At 41.0% G+C, this 18,603-nt stretch overlaps 1 protein-coding gene across 1 annotated transcript in view; it reads left to right on the top strand.

Moving 5' to 3' along the window:
* Positions 1 to 18,603, top strand: part of LOC133543159 (A disintegrin and metalloproteinase with thrombospondin motifs 7) — a 292,170-nt gene that overhangs the window by 229,083 nt on the left and 44,484 nt on the right. Inside the window, exons 19-20 of the mRNA XM_061887652.1 lie at positions 2,399 to 4,042; positions 13,168 to 13,320. Of these exons, the coding sequence (XP_061743636.1) occupies positions 2,399 to 4,042; positions 13,168 to 13,320 (1,797 nt within the window). The remainder of the gene's footprint in view (positions 1 to 2,398; positions 4,043 to 13,167; positions 13,321 to 18,603) is intronic.

Raw genomic sequence — 18,603 nt, 5'->3', positions numbered from 1 at the left:
GACCTGAGATCAGTTCTTGTGGCCCATGTCCACATATGACCTAGGATCAGTTATTATGGGCAGGTGTACATCTGACCTGGGATCAGATATTATGGCCCATGTCCACATCTGACCTGGGATCAGTTATTATGGGCGGGTGCACATCTGACCTGGGATCAGTTATTGTGGGCAGGTACACATCTGACCTGAGATCTGTTCTTGTGGCCCATGTACACATATGACCTGGGATCAGTTATTATGGGCAGGTGCACATCTGACCTGGGATCAGTTATTATGGGCAGGTGCACATTTGACCTGAGATCAGTTCTTGTGGCCCATGTCCACATATGACCTGGGATCATTTATTATGGGCAGGTGCACATCTGACCTGGGATCAGTTTTTATGGGGTAAAAAATACGATAAAAAATATGCCCACAAGCTAGCGAAAACATTTTTTTTTTTTTTAAGTATTCGGAAAACTTTTCTGCAAAGGCATAAAGGCCATGGCGCCCACTAATTCAACCTTTAACCACTTATCGTTGCTTATTTATTTGCCAGAAAATAATGCCTACTTAACCGGTGCCCGGTGCAAAAAAGGTTGAGGACCTCCGTTCTAGATAATATTTATTGGATTTGCTTTGGTGTGAATTTTGCTCCGTAGTCACTTTTATAAGCTGATTTTGAGTCTGTCAGCGAGATGTTCTGTTCTAGAGGCGTTCCCAGATTGCAAATGAAACCAGGCCCCATCCTCTCCAAGAGTTTCATAATTTCAAAAGTACAATCTTTCAAAAGAGAAAAGCGCTATATAAATATAAGTCACTTCATTTCACTTCAAAAATATATCTTGAAGTCATCATTTTATACTATACTATTTGAACTCACTTCTTATGCTATCTGAACTCACTATGTTCACTGCTGGCTGTACATATCCTACTAAGTAAGACCTACACTGTTTCAATGTCCATTTCTCTGTTGATGCAATTGTTGATGACGGAAGTACTGATATCAACCAAAGCTCCTCATCCCACCCCCCGGATTGTAAATAATGTAAAAAAGATAAATGTGTATACTATGATGATGAACCTGTGTGAGAACTGTATTATGCTGATAGTATATATTTGTACCATGAGTTGATTTAAGTGTACCCTGCCTTAAACAAGTTGAAAAACTTATTCGGTGTTACCATTTAGTGGTCAATTGTACGGAATATGTACTGAACTGTGCAATCTACTAATAAAAGCTTCAATCAATCAATCAAAAATAACGCTATTTCTTTTCCCGACACGACCAAAAATACATTTCATTGACATAACATAGTCACTCAGTCACAATATCAGGTACACCTGCATAATCACCGGTCAAATGCCTAAAACCATTTGTTTTAAACAACATTTATGTCACTGCTTGTCGCACGTCGGTGTTACCATGCACATACAGTAGCAGGAAAATGAACATGCCCTATTCGTCGCACTTTCCCTGACACATGAAACGTGACAAATTGCGGGGTGCGTTCTCCACTTTAGCTGCCAGGCGGCAGTAGAGCGTTAGATATATTACAATGTGTTTTGTGGCAATTCCTCTTTTGACCCCAGCGTCAATTGCTTTGTGGAGTGGCACTTTGCATCATTTTCAGCATCACTGCATTGCGACATGAATACCCTCGCCCCCACCTTTCTCTCTCACGACATCCACCCAGAAATGGGGCCGTATGAATCCCTTCCCTACTGCACCAAGACTATATGAAAATAATACTTTATATCTTACATTTTAGGGCAGCACGGTGGTAGAAGGTTAGTGCATGAGCCTCACAATACGAAGGTCCTGAGTAGAGCTGAGTTCAATCTCGGGATCTTTCTGTGTGGAGTTTGCTTGTTCTCCCCCTGACTGTGTGGGTTCCCCCGGGTATTCCGGCTTCTTCCCACCTCCAGAGACATGCACCTGGGGATAGGTTGATTGGCAACACTAAATGGTCCCTAGTGTGTGAATGTGAGTGTGAATAATGTCTGTCTATTTTTGTTGGCCCTGCGATGAGTTGGCGACTTGTCCAGGGTCTATCCCGCCTTCTGCCCCAATGCAGCTGAGATAGGCTCCAGCACCCCTAAAGGGACAAGTGGTAGAAGATGGATGGATCTTACATTTTTATTTCTATGATTCCCCAAGGGTTCTAAGAGCTCAACTTACTGTCTGAAAAGGGCTCCCATGTTGCTGTGACGTCACAACATAGCCAGACTGCAAACCAAAGCATCCAAAACTTTGAACAGGCTCACACCAAAATCCGTGAACCTTTTGATTTTACGCTTTGGTATCGTTGAACACGAGTATCCAACTTTGTAACAATGTTTGTAAGTCAGAAAGGACTAAATTCTTTGGTTGTCCCCTCTAACGATGATTAAATGTTTTTAATCCTCTTTCATGCAGTGCTCACAAACCTGTGGAAGTGGAGTCCGTCGCCGTAATGTCACCTGCTCCAGGAACACCGGTGTGGACTGTGACCTGCTCAAGAAACCCATCTCTCTCAGTACTTGTAACATCCAAGACTGTCCGCTGGTTGTGGATAATTTCGGAGATATTGACTGGTCGGGAAGTGGGTGGACAAGCAGAGAAGTGTTCAACGAAATCCACTCCGTACCTAAACCCCCTGCTAAGCATGGCCCGTCCAAAGTCCAATCAAAAAACCCAAATGACTCGAATAACCTTTTTGAAGACTTCCATTACCACAATAGGATAGACAGCAAAGAGGATTCTCTTGAAAAAAGCCTAAAAGTGGATGACTTTTACTACGACTACAACTTCATCAACTTTCACGAAGATCTATCGGATGAGAGTGATGGAACGGTTTCAAAGGACGGTCAGGAAATGGGTTTTCAACAAGAGGACGAGCCACCCCACAGTGGTAAGGACAGCAGTCCTTTGATACCTGCAGAGCCACTAATCATTGATCTCAACAACGTGGAGAACAGTGGAAACACTGGAACAAAAGAACCCACTCAAATACATTCGGAAAGGTTTGATGATTACCTCTTTGAAGATTATCTTCTGCCTGTGTCCACAACTCAGTCCCCGCCGTCGTCAACAGAGCATTCATCCATACTTGAAGGGAAATACCACAATCTCCAGGGCTTCGAAAATTTTAGCACTGGAACCCCTCAGGAAGCGACGAGCAGGCAGCCTGCAAAGAGGGAGAATATTGGGCATGACAGGGAAGAGGCTGAAAATAACCGGGATTCCAATGGGGAAGAAAATCCGACAGAAAAAATCACTGCGACTCCAACTCATGCTGTTTCAACCTTTGGACTTCATGCTGAGAACAGTCACACCGTTACCCAGACATTGAGCACCCGAGAGGAGGATGACTTACGATTGCAGAAAACTTACACCACTACACCATATTATGCTCCGAGTTTTATGAGTCCCTCCATGCCAGGGACTGAAATAAAAATGACCAAGCATGGAGTCCAAAGGGAAGAAAATAGATTACAATTACCTAATATAGAAATTACTAACAAATCAACAGTATTTCCACCGGCCCTTATACTGGAAGCGTTGGATCCCTCTACTCCCAATACAGATGTGATTGCTATTAAAGATGATAGTTCAGGACTGTCTCGCCATGGCCTCAATACAACCTCATTGCTTACCCCTGAGAGTTCAACTCCTTCCCTTCTTTCCCCAGACCTACCAATGCCAAGTGATCAAAACGTCCCCGATGATACAATATTGTCTACTGGAAGAGAATTTATACGTCCTACTATCCAAGAAGAATACTCTCAGCCTTCGCCGAATTATTTTGATCAAACTACAGCGGAACCGGCGCAATCCAGTCCTGTACTTGCAGACCCATTCTTTATTTTAGATGACTATGACTACAACCAAGTAACAATCCCCCCAGTGGTGAAGTCCGATGTTGGGACGGGTCCCTCCACTTCACCCGGTCCTCAACCCATGACCACGCAAGCCGCATGTGTTTCGCCAAGCCAGAATCGACATTTTTGGCCGCTTCCTTTGACAACGCCAAGCCCGGCACAAGTCACAGCCTACTGGGTCACTGGCAACTGGAGCTCGGTGAGTGTGCATGCATCTATTTCCATTCTGTTGTTGCATTGTAGCAGAGGAACAAAGCCTCGCTCTGTCTCCTAGTTTTTTTTCCCTCTCTGATTGTGGTCACTGCACATTTTCAATTATTTTTAGATTGTATGTCGCCAAGGGACAATAGATATGCTCTATGGCGGGGGTCAGCAACCCGCGGCTCTAGAGCCACATGCGGCTTTAAAGGCCTACTGAAATTAGATTTTCCTATTTAAACGGGGATAGCAGGTCCATTCTATGTGTCATACTTGATCATTTCGCGATATTGCCATATTTTTGCTGAAAGGATTTAGTAGAGAACATAGACGATAAAGTTCGCAACTTTTGGTCCCTAATAAAAAAAAGCCTTGCCTTTACCGAAAGTATGTGCGCGTGACGTCACCGGTGTGAGGACATTGTTTATAATGTGAGCCACCAGCAGTGGGAGCAATTCGGACCGAAAAAGCGACAATTTTCCCATTAATTTGAGCGAGGATGAAAGATTCCTGGATGAGGATATTGAGAGTGAAGGACTAGACAACATAAATAAATAAATAAATAAAAAGCGACGGCTCCGGGCGGCGGCAGTGTGAGCGTTTCAGATGTAATTAGACACATTTACTAGAATAATTCTGGAAGATCCCTTATCTGCTTATTGTTTTAATAGTGTTTTAGTGAGATTGTAAAGACATACGTCAAAGTCAGATGGCCGCGGTGAACACGCTAGTGTCTAAGAGAGAAGCCGAGGAGCCAAGCACACAGCTGCCTTTTTTGACAGCTACTGCAGGAGGACGCATCTTCCACTGAAGTCTCCGGTAAGAGCTGACTTGATATCACAGTTTTCCCATCCAAAAACATGCTGGTTGACGGAGAGAAACATGTTCGCTTGACCGCTCTGTGTTAAAGCTTCACAACAAACAAAGAAACACCGGCTGTGTCTCGGTTGCTAAAGGCAGCTGCAATCCACCGCTTTCCACCAACAGTATTCTTCTTTATAGTCTCCATTATTAATTGAACAAATTGCAAAAGATTCTGCAACACAGATGTCCAAATTACTGTGTAATTATGCGATGAAAAGAGACGACTTTTATGTATGACATACGCGTCATCATGCGGGAAATTTAAAATTGCAATTTAGTAAACTAAAAAGGCCGTATTGACATGTGTTGCAATGTTAATATTTCATCATTGATATATAAACTATCTGACTTTGTGGTCGGTAGTAGTGGGTTTCAGTAGGCCTTTAAGCGGCGCCCTGTTGGCTCCATGGAGCTTTTTCAAAAATGTATGGAAATGAAAAAAAAAAAACACAACTCAAACCTTCCCAATTGTTAGAAAGCCCACTGTTTAATATGTTTTTGTTTATGTATCAGTGATGAGAGTGCCATTTGGTCCTACTAATTTCAGCGGCCCTTTAACTCACCGTTGTGTGGACTGTGACTCAACAGTTTGTTTACATGTATAATTTTCTCCGCAGAAAAACATATTTTATGCCACTCCTTTTTTGTCTCATTTTGTCCACCAAACATTTCATACTGTGCGTGAATGCACAAAGGTGAGCTTTGTTGATGGTATTGACTTGTTGGAGTGCTAATCAGGCATATTTGGTCACTGCATGACAGCAAGCTAATCGAGGCTAACATGCTATTTAGGCTAGCTGTATGTACATATTGCATCATTAAGCCTCGCCATCTTGTTCCAGACCACAGCAAACGTTACCCAGCTTGCAAAGATCGTAATAAATCCATTAGAAGAAGAAAGCCGGCTGTTTCCATTAACTTGGACCCACACATCTATACCTTTGGTCATTCTAAGACAGTCATTTCCAGGAGTTATCTCACCCTCTGAGAAGTTTTACTAATGTTTTCCAATGTTGTAAAAATGTGTAGAATAAATATTATATTTCAACTTTTCTGTCAACAAAGATTCGCATCAGCCTGCGATACATACTCGTTTTGATAGTAGGCTAATATAGTTCATTAGCTACTTACATCATGTGTTGCCATCATTATAACACTTATATAAGTCCTTTAAAGGCCTACTGAAACCCACTACTACCGACCACGCAGTCTGATAGTTTATATATCAATGATGAAATATTAACACTGCAACACATGCCAATACGGCCGGTTTAGTTGACTAAATTACAATTTTATATTTCGCGCCGAACTATCCTGCTGAAACGTCGCGGTAGGATGACGTGTGCGCGTGACGTCACGCATTGTAGAGGACATTTTGTTCCAGCACCGATCCCAGCTATAAGTCGTCTGCTTTAATCGCATAATTCCACAGTATTCTGGACATCTGTGTTGCTGAATCTTTTGCAATGTGTTCAATGAACAATGGAGACATCAAAGAAGAAAGATGTAGGTGGGAAGCGGTGTATTACGGCCGCCTTTAGCAACACAAACACAGCCGTTTTTTCATTGTTTACATTCCTGACGGTTGGATTGGACCACACACACAAAGTACAGTGTATTTTGCAACGATCATTTCGAAAGGTCGTGTTTCGAAGAAGGTCCCTTGCGAAGGGTAGAGATGGGCATCGCCACCACCCGTCGACTGGTGCTGAAGAAAAGTGCAGGGCCGACCTTCAGGTTGTACAGGTACGACCATATAATCTCACTAAACACTAGTAACACAATAAGCAGATAAGGGATTTTCTAGAATTATCCTAGTAAATTTGTCTAATAATATCTGAATTTCTCCCACTGTATAGTCTTTTTTTTTTTCTAGCCCTTCACTCTCACTTTCCTCATCCACAAATCTTTCATTCTCGCTCAAATTAATGGGGAAACATCGCTTTCTCGGTCCGAATCGCTCTCGCTGCTGGTGGCCTTGATTGTAAACAATGTTCAGATGTGAGGAGCTCCACAACCCGTGACGTCATGCTCATATCGTCTGCTACTCCCGGTACAGGCAAGGCTTTTTTATCAGCACCAAAAGTTGCGAACTTAATCGTCGATGATCTTTACTAATTCCTTTCAGCAAAAATATGGCAATATCACAAAATGATCAAGAATGACATAGAATGGACTTGCTATCCCCGTTTAAAAATAAGAAAATCTAATTTCGGTAGGCCTTTAAATTTTTGCGGCTCCAGACAGATTACTTTTATGTATTTGTGGTCCAATACATAAAAGTAATCAACACCTTGGGTTGCAGACCCCTGCTCTGTGGACCTGATTTGCTAAGATCCAAACACCCCGCGCTAAACAGCATGTGCAATCTGTAAAATAGTGTGTACTACTAGTGGGCGTGTTGCGTGCGATCTACTAAGATTGTGTGTGCAAAAGTGGAGCAGACCGCCTTATTTAAATGAGGAATGTGTGTGTACTATACAGGGAATCAGCACAGAGACACTCATTTACTCCACATGTTATCGTGCTTCTACCTGTGGCGTTTCCTGTGTTTTCAAACAAGTTGGAGACATGTTCCACTTTTTATGGGCATTTTAGAAGCAGTCTTGCATTGCATCGACATTGACACCACTTTTCTGTTTTGTTATTTGTTTTCCATGGGAGGGATGCTACACAACTGTGTTCAAAACGCCAAAAATGCAAACTTCAAAGAGTTTTTACCATATAGGACAGAGGTCACCAACGCGGTGCCCGCGGGCACCAGGTCGCCCGTAAGGACCAGATGAGTCACCCACTGGCCTGTTCTAAAAATTGCTCAAATAGCAGCACTTACCAGTGAGCTGCCTGTATTTTTTAAATTGTATTTATTTACTAGCAAGCTGGTCTCGCTTTGCTCGACATTTTTAATTCTAAAAGAGACAAAACTCAAAAAGAATTTGAAAATCCAAGAAAATATTTTAAAGACTTGATTTTCACTTGTTTAAATAAATTAATTTATTTTTTTTACTTTGCTTCTTATAACTTTCAGAAAGACCATTTGAGAGATAAAATACAACCTTAAAAAATATTTTAGGATTTTTAAACACATATATCTTTTTATCTTTTAAATTCCTTCCCCTTCTTTCCTGACAATTTAAATTAATGTTCAAGTAAAAACATTTTTTTTGTAAAGAATAGTAAATACATTTTAATTTAATTCTTCATTTTAGCTCCTGTTTTTTCGACAAAGAATATTTGTGAAATATTTCTTCAAACTTATTATGATTAAAATAAAATAAAAAAATATTCTGGCAAATCTAGAAAATCCGTAGAATCAAATTTAAATTTTATTTCAAAGTCTTTTGAATTTCTTTTAAAATGTTTGTTCTGGAAAATGTAGAAGAAATAATGATTTTTTTTTTGTTAGAAATATAGCTTGGTCCAATTTGTTATATATTCTAACAAAGTGCAGATTGGATTTTAACCTATTTAAAACATGTCATCAAAATTCTAAAATGAATCTTAATCATGAAAAATTACTAATGATGTTCCATATATTATTTTTTTAATTTTTTCAAAAAGATTCTGATTACCTAGTTTTTCGCCTTTTTTTTTTGGTTGAATTTTGAATTTTAAAGAGTCGAAATTGAACACAAATATGTTTCAAAGTTTAATTTTCATTATTTTTGTGTTTTTTCCTCTTTTAAACGGTTCAATTAAGTGTTTTTTTCATCATTTATTCTCTACAAAAAACCTTCCGTACAAGGAAAAAAACTGTACGACGGAATGACGGACAGAAATACCCCCTTTTTTTTATATATATTTATCTGTTTCTATATATATTTATTGTGAGAAATCATTAAGATGATCTGTGTTTCCACAAAGATAAATATCATTAATTATTAATAATAACATAGAGTTAAAGGTAAATTAAGCAAATTGGCTATTTCTGGCAATGTATTTAAGTGTGTATCAAACTGGTAGCCCAAGAAGTAGCTCTTGGTTTCAAAAAGGTTGGTGACCCCTGATATCGGATGTTTGTTAGTAATATATAGTATATGTAGTGAAAAAAAACGAACGTCATAAAAAAATGACACCATAACGCATCAATTGAATTCTTTTGAATAAGCCCCTTAAGTCATCTAGCAACTATGATATTATAAAAGAGTGTTGCTGATTCGACAATGTGTCTAATATCGTTTTCATTTCTGACCATCCAAATATGATAAATTACACACGAATGACGGAGGACACTCAAAGAATGCGTGTCCTTGTCAAACGTGCTAAATTATACCTAAAATAGTGCTCCCAAAAATTGGTGTTGATCAATCAAATTGCACAAGCTGCATAATATATTTGCATTTTATTCTCCCAGTATTTTGGGCGCTTTGATGATCAGCATATTAACGAAGACAGAGACGTAATATGGATTTCCAAACTTACTCTGCTCACTTAAAGGAGAACTGGACTTTTTCTGGAATTTTGCCTATCGTTCACAATCATAATGTAAAACATGACGATATATGTTATTTTGTGTTTATTTTTTTGCATTTTAAATGAGAAATAAATGCAATCAAAAGTCTGCTTAGAATTGAGCCTATGGGAGCTGCACAATTTTGCCTGCAAAGCCCTTAAAAAATCCACACACCTCCATTGAGGTTTTATATAGATGATGTAAGTACATAAGTAATGTAGTAACAGGCACATTTATATTAACGTATTTTGATCATTTTAATTTCAAAAACGCATCACATTTGCTTTTTTTTTTTTCGTCCTTCACTGATTATTACTCACTGCAGACTTTGAGAGCCAACAAAACATCACTTACTGTACAAGGTCTGCTGTCATTAGGATGCCAACTGCTAGGATGTTCATATTTACCCATTTAGGTCAAGAATGTCTCACAATCCTCACAAAAAAGCGGGATGGGGAGATGGGCGGGGCCCAAGTGTCTTTTGGTGTAGTTCTGGCAATTTTCTGCTTCGCAATGGCTGTCAAAGTGTACTAACTTGTCGTAATACCTACTCAGACTTCTTCTGTCTTAGTGAGATGCATGATTTATGATCTGCAATACACTTACAGGGAGCAAGGAAGCGAGGAAGCGTTTATATGATATATTTGATATGATATATCACATATAAGGTCTTTATTTTGTACGTGCGTGTCATATATAAATATAATTTCCAGCTAAGTGTAATTGTAATGAATATAAACAGAGTGATGACATTTCACCTTACGCTGCGCACGTAGTTGCCTTGTTTAAGATTAACAAAAATACTCGTTCTGCTCTGAGATGTTACAGAACATCATGTTGGAGGTTTTCAACCTCTTGAGCTAATATGAATGCTAATTAAAATGCTTTTGTTCACATTTTTATATCCACAAATTACATACAGTATCGACAATAGTCCCTATCAATACAGGTACCAATAAGGAATATTGATAAGGGTATCGTATCGCTAAATTCTTAACGATATGCATTCCTAGTTCCCATAACAACTTGCTTCTGACTTCCGGCAACAAATGTTTGTACCTACTGTACTTCCGGAAACAAACGTGTGTGTTCTAATGGTTTATGGTTGCATGGTTTAGGGGTATTTCGAATATGCACACAGTTACACCATGATCACGGCAGACTTGGTTATAGAGGACGAAGTGAGGATTCACAACCTTATCTTTTTGAACCTGAATATATCGAGGATGAAATGCTGGTTCTCGAAGCGAGCACTGAAAGATAGTGAAACATTGGAGTTGACGGACGCCGAGAGAGTGAGGTCGGTGTCACTTGACGTTGCAAATGTGGAACTCGGAGACAAGCTACGCCGACATAAATGGTGTGCATACCCAAAATCAATCAATCAATCAATCAATCAATGTTTACTTATATAGACTGGAAAAAACGTCTCCAGCCAGAAGGACCAAACGCACGACTGTCCATTGAGTCGTGTCACTACAATATTGATCATTAAACATGCAGCACATTCTGCTTGTTATTACAACTACAGTACATACACTGTTGAGCTAGCTTTGTACAAACAAAACTGTACAAATACTTTACAGATACTGTAATACATGTATTAGTGCATTAGAAACTCAAAAGCCATTCAGGTGTTGATGCAAAAGGTAACTTACGGCTAATTACGTAGCATGTCGTCGCAAAAAGAGTTTACAGAGTGTTCGCTTTTCCAATAACAATGTTGCTACAGCTTGGTTATCATCAAGGTGACGAAATGTAAACTAAGTATTTTGGACGGTTTTTGTATGCATTTTTAAAGTGATTTGGAGGCAATATGGATTGCTCCCATTAGCAGCATTACCAGCCACCTAGAACAATTATTACAAATTAGAATGCAAAAAAAAAAAGCTTTTTTCTTCTTGTCTTTCATAAAGGCCTACTGAAATGAGATTTTCTTTTTTAAACGGGGATAGCAGGTCCATTCTATGTGTCATACTTGATCATTTCGCGATATTGCCATATTTTTTCTGAAATGATTTAGTAGAGAACATTGTTGATAAAGTTCGCAACTTTTGGTCGCTAATAAAAAGGCTTTGCCTGTACCGGAATAGCAGACGATGTGCGCGTGACGTCACGGGTTGTAGAGCTCTTCACATCCTCACATTGTTTATAATCATGGCCACCAGCAGCTTGAGCTATTCGGACCGAGAAAGCGACGATTTCCCCATTAATTTGAGCGAGGATGAAAGATTTGTGGATGAGGAAAGTTAGAGTGAAGGACTAGAGGGAAAAAAAACTAGACGGCAGAGCGATTCAGATGTTTTTAGACAAATTTACTAGGATAATTCTGGAAAATCCCTTATCTGCTTATTGTGTTACTAGTGTTTTAGTGAGATTATATGGTTGTACCTGTCTAACCTGCAAGTCGGAGGGGTGTGGTGACCGCCAGTGTCTCTGAGGGAAGCCACGTTTCTCGACGAGGCGAAAGCGGCCGGGTTGAGATTTGTTTTTTTCCCCTCCTCCACGGTGGAGGCACCTGACGGTCGGGGGCGGCCGGCGGGAGGAGGCAAAAGAGTCCGCAGCTGCCTCTTTGACATAGCAGGAGGAACGACGCAAGCTCTCCGCTCATGTCTATGGTAAGAGCCGACCTATTAGGGACGACGTGGGGCAGTGGAAGAGTGGCCGTGCGCAACCCGAGGGTCTCTGGTTCAATCCCCACCTAGTACCAACCTCGTCATGTCCGTTGTGTCCTGAGCAAGACACTGCACCCTTGCTCCTGATGGGTGCTGGTTTGCGCCTTGCATGGCAGCTCCCGCCATTAGTGTGTGAATGTGTGTTTGAATGGGTAAATGTGGAAGTAGTGTCAAAGCGCTTTGAGTACCTTAAAGGTAGAAAAGCGCTATACAAGTACAACCCATTTATCATTTTTATGGGGCGGCGTGGCGCAGTGGGAGAGTGGCCGTGCGCAACCCGAGGGTCGCTGGTTCAATCCCCACCTAGTACCAACCTCGTCACGTCCGTTGTGTCCTGAGCAAGGCACTTCACCCTTGCTCCTGATGGGTGCTGGTTAGCGCCTTGCATGGCAGCTCCCTCCATCAGTGTGTGAATGTGTGTGTGAATGGGTAAATGTGGAAGTAGTGTCAAAGCACTTTGAGTGCCTTGAAGGTAGAAAAGCGCTATACAAGTACAACCCATTACCACCATTTTCTCACCGAAACCTGCCGGTTGACATGTGGTAGGGAACCATGTTCGCTTGACCGCTCTGTTCCATAGTAAAGCTTCACCGTCATCTTTCGGGAATAGAAACAAGGCTAAAGGCGGCCGCAATACACAGCTTCCCACCTACATCTTTCTTCTTTGACGTCTCCTTTATTCATTGGAACAAATTCCCAAAAATTCAGCAACACATATGGCCATAATACTGTGGAATTATGCGATGAAAAGAGACGACTTATAGCTGTGAACGGTGCTGGACCAAAATGTCCTCTACAATACGTGGCGTCACCCGGACACGTCATCATACCGCGACGTTTTAGCATGATACTTCCACGCGAAATTTAAAATTGCAATTTAGTAAACTAAAAAGGCCGTATTGGCATGTGTTGCAATGTTAGTATTTCATCATTGATATATAAACTATCAGACTGCGTGGTCGGTAGTAGTGGGTTTCAGTAGGCCTTTAAGGATTGTGAACAATAGGCAACACTTGAAATAAAATTCTAGTTCCCCTTAGAGGCTGTTTGTTTAAAAAATTTCAGATCTGTTCCTCATCTGGTGAACAACCTTTTTTTTTTCTCGTTGCAATATTGCACCATATTTCTGGGCAGTGCTCCACAAGCTGTGGTCTGGGTGCCATCTGGAGGACTTTGGCCTGTAGTACTGGATCCGAGTCCAATTGTGACCCAGCCAAGAGGCCCACACCTGCCCAACGCTGTTACCTACGACCCTGCTCAATGTGGAAAATTGGGGAATGGACTAAGGTAAGATTGGTCTTGTCTTACTATAGAAGTGCATTTTCTTTTCTCCTCCTTTAGGCACAGGATATATTCTGCAAGAATGAGTTTTGCTGAAATCAATACTTAGTTAGATTGCCTGAAGTATCGAGACTGACATATCTCTCTCACTAATGGGGACAGTGGGCATCTTTGCACTGTCCCCTCAGTGCCAACACACAGTTGACAAAGTCAATGTGATGTATTCTCGTCTAATTGCTCGTATTCCCTGACGTGACTTCCCGGAAAAACTGTGTTGGTCAGCCAGAAGCGTGCAAACTATCCGAGTACGCAAGAGGCCTAGATTTTCCTGCAAAAAGCAGATACAAGCAAAGAAATCTAACTACGCAATGGAATATGTCTTTATATTTGAGCAAAAAATGATTTATCAAAGGATTCCAAGGATTATCTGACGGAAGTGTTCCCAGACATGTTGAACTAAAAGGTGCTCCAGACATGATTCTACACAACAAAACAGATGAAAAGTTGGTGTGTGGCTGGGTCAAGGAAATTGGTGTCAAGATCCTCCCGGATAGATAGTTATTGTTTTTGCTCGGGTAAGGTTGCATTTCATGATTTAACTTCGCCATGTTTTTTGTTGCTGTTGCACGCGCCCATACTTGCCAACCTTGAGACCTCCGATTTCGGGAGGTGGGGGCTGGGGGGTGGGGGAGGCGTGGTTTGGGGGCGTGGTTGGGGCGGGGGGGCGTTGTTAAGAGGAGAGTATACTTACAGCCAATTCACCAACTCGAGTATTTCATATACATATATATATATATATGAAATACTTAACTTTTTTATACATATAAATAAAAGAAATAGTTGAATTTCAGACGGCACCTATCAAATACACAGTAATAAAAACACAGTTGTTCTACTAACCTTTCTGTACTTGCTGGTTACTAAAAAAAAAAAACTCTCACCTTTCACTATTTGTGTAACGTCACTTCCGAGTTTCCAGAAGATGGCGCCAGTATGTGCTTTGCCCTGCCGTCTCTCGCTCTCAGCTCTTTTCATTTTTGTGTTGTTTGCGTCTATTTTCCTCTCTGTCTGCTCAGTGCTTGTGTATGACCGCCAAACACTGTTGGATCTTTGCCCCTTTCCCACTGATATGATCAACTTCAACGTTGGTTTTTCGACGTCCCAGTCAGCTTTTTCACCTGGTCGGATTCCTGCCTTCCTTTACGGCCTCGTGGCTCCTCTCCCCCGCCACCTGCGGGCTGTGTGTCGGGCCCCACCTGGATTAGTTGCGCCCTTGGACGTGCTGGCCCCCGCCAGGTTCGGTCTTGTGAACGCAAGATCTTTGACAAACAAAACGTTTATCCTGAAGGATTTCTTCACGTCCCGCGGACTCGACTTCCTCTGTGTGACGGAAACATGGCTGAGAGCCGGTGACTCCGCCCCTCTTAATGAACTATTGCCTCCGGTGAGTGGCCTCCAGTGTGGCCTCCAGCTCCAGCTGAATTTCGGGAGATTTTCGGGAGAAAATTTCTTCTGGGAGGTTTTCGGGAGGGGCGCTGAATTTCGGGAGTCTCCTGCAAAATCCGGGAGGGTTGGCAAGTATGCACGCGCCGGTTGGATTTGTCCACATCTTTATCAAAATATAACTCTAGATCAGAGGTCCCCAAACTATGGCCCGACAGAGTGTCCAAAATCTCTCTCTTTCTCTCTCTCTCTCTCTCTCTCTCTCTCTCTATATATATATATATATATATATATATATATATGTATGTATGTATATATATATATATATGTATATATATATATATATATATATATATATATATATATATATATATATATATATAATGTGGGCTTCACGGTGGCAGAGGGGTTAGTGCGTCTGCCTCACAATACGAAGGTCCTGCAGTCCTGGGTTCAAATCCAGGCTCAGGATCTTTCTGTGTGGAGTTTGCATGTTCTCCCCGTGAATGCGTGGGTTCCCTCCGGGTACTCCGGCTTCCTCCCACCTCCAAAGACATGCACCTGGGGATAGGTTGATTGGCAACACTAAATTGGCCCTAGTGTGTAAATGTGAGTGTGAATGTTGTCTGTCTATCCGTGTTGGCCCTGCGATGAGGTGGCGACTGGTCCAGGGTGTACCCCGCCTTCCGCCCGATTGAAGCTGAGATAGGTACCAGCGCCCCCCGCAACCCCAAAAGGGAATAAGCGGTAGAAAAGGATGGAGGAGGAAAGGATATATATAATGTATGTATATATGTATATATATATACAAATATATATATATATATATGTGTGTGTATATATATATATATGTATATGTACAGTATATATACTGTATCTATGTATGTATATGTACAGTATATATCAGTATATGTGTGTGTATATATATATATGTATATGTACAGTATATATATATGTGTGTGTATGTATATATATATATATATATATATATATATATATATATATATATAAAATATAAGGGTACACTCTTCCGCACTTCTTGACTACCTCTGGAGGAACTCTGAAGAAACTTTTATTCTTTTCGCGATTTGACCGGTTCGTACAGCCCAAAAAAATGCAAGCGTAGGGTATTTTTCGTAGAGAATGGCAAAATGCCGACTATTACCCATTGAGTACAGGCTCTGGCTTAACCACCACGTATATTCACTGAGCTGGACGTGGGCCGGACGTGACGTCATTTAAAACCAAGCAACAGCAAATATCACCCTTTCATAGTGTGACTATCGTTATTTATGTATTCAATAAAAATGCTTAACGCTTCAGGCATCGCCTGAGGTAACTTTAATTTGTATGTGCAGGCAGGCCATCAACTATTCAACAAGCCTTAGATGTGCCAAAGGTCTAGACTATAAAACTAATGTTACTGGGAAAAAACCCTGGTTTGATGTAAGGAATTTCACTTTAGGTGTTGGCAAGGACTCCTGATACAATACATGTGTGATATATTTTCATATCCTCCACATACTTCTCTGAGAAACTTTAAATCCTGATTGACGGTGATAATTCATTGATTAGATTGAGTCAAAAAACAATGTTCTTCAAATGATCCATGCAAAACAAAAACGTTTCTTGCCACTTTAAAATGTCAAAATGCAGTTCACAGTTGCCTCCCTGAACAAAAATGTGTGTGACTTTTTGAACACTCAACACAGCTGTGTTCACCATGTACTTACGTGGCGGCTCTAGAGTACTTATCGTCAGTCTGAAGCCGACTTTTTCAACAAGGCTCTAAAGGCGCAAATCTTTACAGCAAAAATGCACAATTGACTCTGTGATCCTCTGAGGTAAGTGGGAGCATTTGTTATTGTTTTGGATCAAGAGGTGCAACAGCTATGGGTGCACTGTTATATACTGTATATTTTTTAATTTGTATTGTACAAACCCCGTTTCCATATGAGTTGGGGAATTGTGCTAGATGTAAATATAAACAAAATACAATGGTTTGCAAATCATTTTCAACCCATATTCAGTTGAATATGCAACAAAAACAACATATTTGATGTTCAAACTGATAAACATTTTTTTGTTGCAAATAATCATTAACCTTAGAATTTGATGCCAGCAACACGTAACAAAGAAGTTGGGAAAGGTGGCAATAAATACTGATAAAGTTGAGGAATGCTCATCAAACACTTATTGGGAACATCCCACAGGTGTGCAGGCTAATTTGGAACAGGTGGGTGCCATGATTGGGTATAAAAGCAGCTTCCCTAAAAATGCTCAGTCTTTCACAAGAAAGGATGGGGCGAGGTACACCCCTTTGTTCACAACTGCGTGAGCAGATAGTCAAAACAGTTTAAGAACAACGTTTCTCAAAGTACAATTGCAAGAAATTTAGGGATTTCAACATCTACGGTCCATAATATCATCAAAAGGTTCAGAGAATCTGGAGAAATCACTCCACCTAAGCGGCATGGCCGGAAACCAACATTGAATCACTGTGACCTTCGATCCCTCAGACGGCACTGTATCAGAAACCGACATCAATCTCTAAAGGATATCACCAGCTCAGGAACACTTCAGAAAACCACTGTCACTAAACACAGTTTGTTGCTACATCTGTAAGTGCAAGTTAAAGCTCTACTATGCAAAGCGAAAGCCATTTATCAACAACATCCGGAAACGCCGCCGGCTTCTCTGGGCCCGAGATCATCTAAAATGGATTGATGCAAAGTGGAAAAGTGTTCTGTGGTCTGATGAGTCCACATTTCAAATTGTTTTTGGAAATATTCGACATCGTGTCATCCGGACCCAAGGGGGAAGCGAACCATCCAGACTGTTATCGACACAAAGTTCAAAAGCCAGCATCTCTGATGGTATGGGGGTGCATTACTGCCCAAGGCATGGGTAACTACTCAGTGGCCTAGTGTCCGCCCTGAGATCGGTAGGTTGGGAATTCAAACCCCGGCCGAGTCATACCAAAGACTATAAAACAATGGGACCCATTCCCTCCCTGCTTGGCACTCAGCATCGAGGGGTTGGAATTGGGGGTTAAATCACCATAAAATGATTCCCGGGCGCGGCACCGCTGCTGCACACTGCTCCACTCACTTCCCAGGGGGTCATCAAGGGGATGGGTCAAATGCAGAGGACAAATTTCACCACACCTAGTGTGTGTGTGACAATCATTGGTACTTTTATTTTAACTTTAACTTACACATCTGTGAAGGCACCATTAATGCTGAAAGGTAAATACAGGTTTTGGAACAACATATGCTGCCATCTAAGCGCCGTCTTTTTCATGGACGCCCCTGGTTATTTCAGCTAAACAATGCCAAGCCACTTTCAGCACGTGTTACAACAGCGTGGCTTCGTAAAAAAAAGAGTGCGGGTACTTTCCTGGACCCGCCTGCAGTCCAGACCTGTCTCCCATCGAAAATGTTTGGTGCATTATGAAGCATAAAATACTACAGCAGAGACCCCGGACTGTTGAACGACTAAAGCTCTACATAAAATAAGAATAGGAAAGAATTCCACTTTCAAAGCTTCAACAATTAGTTTGTTCAGTTCCCAAACGATTATTGGGTGTTGTTAAAAGAAAAGGTGATGTAACACGGTGGTGAACATGCCCTTTCCCAACTACTTTGGCACATGTTGCAGCCATGAAATTCTAAGTTAATTATTATTTGCAAAAAAAAAAAAAATAAAGTTTATGAGTTTCAACATCAAATGTGTTGTCTTTGTAGTGCATTCAATTGAATATGGGTTGAAAATGATTTGCAAATCATTGTATTCAGTTTATATTTACCTCTAACACAATTTCCCAACTAATATGGAAACGGGGTT

Source organism: Nerophis ophidion, linkage group LG25 (genome assembly GCF_033978795.1).
Source record: "Nerophis ophidion isolate RoL-2023_Sa linkage group LG25, RoL_Noph_v1.0, whole genome shotgun sequence".
NCBI lineage: Eukaryota > Metazoa > Chordata > Actinopteri > Syngnathiformes > Syngnathidae > Nerophis > Nerophis ophidion.
The sequence above is the reverse complement of the archived record's forward strand: the minus strand, read 5'-3'. Positions and strand labels throughout refer to the sequence as shown.